Below are 4,810 nucleotides of genomic sequence, written 5' to 3'. Positions count from 1 at the left end.
CTCCCGTCGCTCATGGTGCTGTGACGTGATGTTGTGGCGTTTGCATTTTGCGCGCTTGCAGCCCTACCAGGACCTGCTGGACTGGGAGACGTTCAGCATTCGCATTCCCCGAGCACAGGCTCCTCGAGGTGTGGTGACAGATCGGTGACATGGGGATGTGAAGCGATGCGTGAGCGGGTGATGTGGTTTGATGGGGATTGTTGTTGGTGATGGCTTGCATGTCACGTCGTTCACACACACACACACACACACACACACACACAAATGCAAACACACACACACACACACACACACACACACACACACACACACACACACACACACACACACACACAAACACAACTGCGTTCAGCTTCCGAGGATCCTGCGGTCGATCCCTGATGAGGTGGTGGAGATGATGCGGAGACGCGTTGTGTTTATGTTTGAGGAGTTCTTCAAGTCCCTCTCCACCCAAGTGCGCACAGGTGAGGGAGTATGTTGTTGGGACAGGGGCCTGTGCAGTGAGTGTGGCGACGTTTGTGGTGTGGTGTGTGCGTTGCTCGCTTGTTCTCGTGTCCATTCAACCACTCTCACCATCTGTCAACTCGTGTGTCATGACTGTGCTATTTGCTACTATCAGCACTGCTGGAGTCTGCCAGGATCAACCTCTTCAGCGGCGACAACGCGTGGCAGGTGAGCGTGTGTGTGTGTGTGTGTGTGTGTGTGTGTGTGTGTGTGTGTGTGTGTGTGTGTGTGTGTGTCGACGTACGTGTTCTCTTCTTCACCCACCCACTCACACGCCATCATCACCACCTCTCATGTTCTTGTGTGGTTGCTCACATCCTTCCCTTCCCATCCTCAACACCACTATCACCACCACCCTCCACACTTGCTCGTTTCCCCTTCTTTCTTTCTGCTGTCGCCACGCAGAGGGCCCTTGAGCCAGCAGCTGTCACCCCCTCCTGCACCAACCACCACTGCTCTGGTGGGATGAACAGACGGGCGCTGCCATGTGATGACCATCCAGCCACGCTTGTGCGGCTGCGGAAGCAGCAACACCAGCAACACACCACAGACAAGCAAGCGATGAGCAACGTGAGTGCACCACTGCATGTGTGTTGATGTGATGTGCACAGCGTGAGTGTGCGTGTTTGTGGTCGCTGTCTCTGCTGCTCCTGTCTCCCCTTGTTGTCCCACATCAATGTGCATGCATGTGTGTCGTGCGGCTGCCTGTTTTGCCTTGCTTGATGCGCTGTCTCATTCGCCGTTCTCTCATACAACTGCCTGCACACCTGCACATTCTCCCCCTTGCAGCCGCTGCTTATATTCCCTTCTCTTTCTCGCCCTCCCTGGCGGCCATCACAACAACAACAACAGCAGCAGCCAACACACCCTCCACCGCCGATGCAGCAGCAGCAGAGAATGCACCACCACCACCACTTGCAGCTGAACACATTCCCCAGCACCAGGCAAGCAACCGCTGCTGGCGGAAGCTGGCTGGTACTGCTGGGAACAGGTGGCGACAGCACAAGTTACATTTTCGGCTGGAAGCAGCAGCAGAGGTGAGGGCGAGAAGAAGAGGGAAAACGGAGAGGAGATGTGTGTTGGATGGATGGATGGATGGATGGATGAGGTGGGGTTGGGGATGCTGGGTGAGTGTGGTGTGGTGTGGTTGGCTGGCTGGCTGGTGACAGGGGATGATGGTGGTGGTGTGAGGAAGAGGGATGGATGGGTGGATGGGGTGCAGCATGCCTTGTTCCCCTCCCTTCTGTTTTCTGTTTTCTCTCTCTTCCCTTTCTTCTTCACACACCTACATGCACGCACAGCACCGGCAGTGACAGCAGTGTAGCTGCGCACATATCCATGCTCCCTCTTCCCTTCCACTCACTCACTCACCATGCTGGTGCTCGCACACAACAACACTTACAGCACAAGCAGGATGAGGGAAATGTCGAGGATACTTGCCACGCGTGCCAGCTGCACTCGCCTCACACATGGTATGTGGGTGGTGATGAGTGGTTGGTTGGTTGGTTGTGTGATGGGATGTGGCGGTGATGCGGTGCGCTGACGTGAACAAGGGGAAGGGGGTTGATGGAGATGATGGTCACACACCAACACACACACAAACACACACACACACACACACACACACACACGTGGTGCGTGTGACGTCCATCACTCGTTCTGCTGCGCTGACGTGATGGCTTGCTCTGTGCCTGTTGTGTTCTATTCCCATCCACGTTCCCTGCAACCACGCACATGCACATATGCACAGGTGGTGAGGTACCAGCACACATCAGGATGGTAATGAAAGCGGGCTCGCATGCCGGCTGCTGCTGCTGCAACTTCCCCGATTCAGCTGCCGCTGCTGTGCTCATGCAGTGTTCCCACATGCGTGAGCAAGGTGAGCCCATCATGGATGCTTTGGTTGACACATGGTGCATGTGTTGTTGTTAGTGCTGCTGTTGCTGCTGCTGTGTCTCGTACCCCAGTGTAGCTGTGCAGCTCACATGTCATGTGTGTGTGTATGCAGGGGGATGGCTGCCTGAGGATCGTTGGAGGATGATGGGCGGTGCACACATGATGGGTTGTGAGGAGCAGCTGTGGACACACACGTACATGGTCATGGTGGGCACATCCAATCACAGCGACGCAGCTATGCGCAGGTGTGTGTGTATGTATGTGTGTGTGTGTGTGTCGTGGGGTGAGGGGGGAAAGCAGAGGAGGGACAGGAAGGTGAGCACGTCTGCTGTGCTCACATGCCATACCTGTGCCTTGTGGGTGATGATGTCGTTGTGTCTTGTCGTTGTGTGATGGTTGCATGGGCACCAGGGCCACATCAGAGGAGGGGGAAGTAGCCGCCATGAACGACCCATCATCATCATCATCATCATCAACCTTCCCCATTTCTCTCTCCTTTTCCTCTCTTCCACCGCAGCTCCGCTGTCATCATCACCATCATCATCATCGCCCGCACAGCCGTCATCACACTCCGGCCGACACCAGCCCCAATCTGGCGTGAGGCAGACATTGCACATGTCAGTCGCTCTGATGAAGAGGTGAGCAATGTGTGTGCGTGTGTGTGTGTGTGTGTGTATGCGTGCATGATGGTGAGTAGGGACAACATGCGTGCGTGTGGTTGTGTGTCAATGCGGGTGGTTGGATGGGGCTGGCGTGTGGCTGATGCTGCTTCGCTGTCAACCTCACCCCCTCGCATTATCCCCTTCTTGCGTCTGTGCACACACATTTTTCACAGCGTTGAGGAGGCACATGAAGCGGTGGAACCAACGACGATGACGAGTGATGGAGGTGAGAGGGCGACTGAGATGTGTGTGTGTGTGTGTGTGTGTATGGTTGACATGTTGTGTGTCCTTCTTCGCTTCCCTCTTTCCTGGTCCGTTCTACGCACTCATGTGTCTGTTTCTTCTTCTTCTCTCCTGTTTTTCGATTGATTTGGGCACAGGACCATGCATTCTGTCTCCATCCAACCGACCAAGCAAGCAGCCGAGCGAGCGAACAAAGGACACGGCGTGGCAAGGAGCCGTTTGTTCGCCGTTTCCACCAGCAACACCAACAGCAACAGCTGATGGCTGGCTGCATTTGGATGAACTGGCCCTCTGTATCTCGCCCATCTCCTCGTCGTCGTCATCCTCGTCATTGGTCCCCAACAGCAGCGGCTGCTGCCGTGGATGTGGAGGTGAGATAAATGGCGGTGGTGGTGATGGTGACGTGGGTGGCGTGTGATGTGTTGGTTTTGAACAACAGCATGTAGGTGCGTGATTGTGATGTGCTGGTTGGATGTCGTTGGGTCTGCTGGTGGTGGCAATGGATGTGGTTGTCGTTGACAATCTGATTCTGTAACACCTCACCTCTTTCTTCACACGCACACAGGGTGTGATGTGCGTCGATGCGCCGTTGCCTCGCGTGACGACGCTGCTGCTGGTGGTGAGTGGTTTGTGGTGGATGTACACGGCGCACGCGCACGCATGTGCAGATGTGCTGCTTGTGATCGTGGTGGTGTGTATCTGTACGTGGCTTCGTGGGGATGTGAAATGTGCGTGCACAAGTGATGATGTGGGTGATGTGGAATGAGGCACGAGGGGGTTGATGTGGGTTGTTTTCTGCCATGCTGGCTCACTGCGTGGTGTCATTCTTGCTGATTTTGTTGTTTGTGCTTGCGCATGTGTACATGTGTGTGATTTGCACAGGACGGTGGCCGTTCTCTTCCCAAGCCCCCCCCCCCATGACACGAGCAGGGCGATACATGCACACACAAATGTGCGAGAAAAGAAGGCGCAAGGTGAGACGCTGCCGCTGTGTGTGTGTGTGTGTGTGTGTGTGTGTGTGTGTGTGTGTGTGTGTGTGTGTGTGTGGTGATGGGGTGGTACATGCACGCACAAACGCATGCACGCATGTACACATGTATGCCAACACACCACAGCAGTCATTGGCTGTGGGGTGGTTGCACTGACGTGTGTCTCACATGAATCAATCACACAACTCAAATGTGTGCGTGTGCGTGTCTGCGTGGCTGCAGGCGGACGTGTGCGGGTTTCCCCAACCGATTATCCTTCCCCTTTTCCCAACGAATCACCTTTGCTCTGTGTCATCATCATCATCAACCTTCCCCATGTGATGTGCAGCGGTTGAGGCGTGATCGAGACTGCGGCCAACACAGGTATTTCAGCAGTGATTGATATGGTGGATGTGATATCGCGTGTTTGCTTGCTTGCTTGTTGGGTGCTTGCTTCGTCGTTCTTGTGTGCAGGTGATGCACCCCGCCCACAACATGCTGCATATTCCCATGCGTGGTCCCTTGTGTCCCTCCTTT

General features: G+C 55.0%; 2 protein-coding genes across 2 annotated transcripts in view; both read left to right on the top strand.

The window, feature by feature from the left end:
* Positions 1-1,545, top strand: part of PTSG_09990 (uncharacterized protein) — a gene marked incomplete at both ends in the record, with an annotated part of 4,559 nt that extends 3,014 nt beyond the window's left edge. Inside the window, 5 exons of the mRNA XM_004988845.1 lie at positions 62-128; positions 353-464; positions 620-672; positions 910-1,074; positions 1,294-1,545. Of these exons, the coding sequence (XP_004988902.1) occupies positions 62-128; positions 353-464; positions 620-672; positions 910-1,074; positions 1,294-1,545 (649 nt within the window). The remainder of the gene's footprint in view (positions 1-61; positions 129-352; positions 465-619; positions 673-909; positions 1,075-1,293) is intronic.
* A 735-nt stretch (positions 1,546-2,280) lies between these two features.
* Positions 2,281-4,582, top strand: PTSG_09989 (uncharacterized protein; the record flags this gene model as incomplete). Its single annotated transcript, XM_004988844.1, has 8 exons — positions 2,281-2,383; positions 2,513-2,645; positions 2,918-3,049; positions 3,236-3,288; positions 3,545-3,676; positions 3,871-3,924; positions 4,188-4,279; positions 4,517-4,582. Coding segments are annotated over 8 exons (765 nt in total), but the record flags the coding sequence as incomplete, so codon positions are not given.
* Positions 4,583-4,810: the final 228 nt, after the last annotated feature.

The sequence above is a fragment of the Salpingoeca rosetta genome (genome assembly GCF_000188695.1).
Source record: "Salpingoeca rosetta unplaced genomic scaffold supercont1.32, whole genome shotgun sequence".
NCBI classification, from domain to species: domain Eukaryota; class Choanoflagellata; order Craspedida; family Salpingoecidae; genus Salpingoeca; species Salpingoeca rosetta.
The sequence above is the reverse complement of the archived record's forward strand: the minus strand, read 5'-3'. Positions and strand labels throughout refer to the sequence as shown.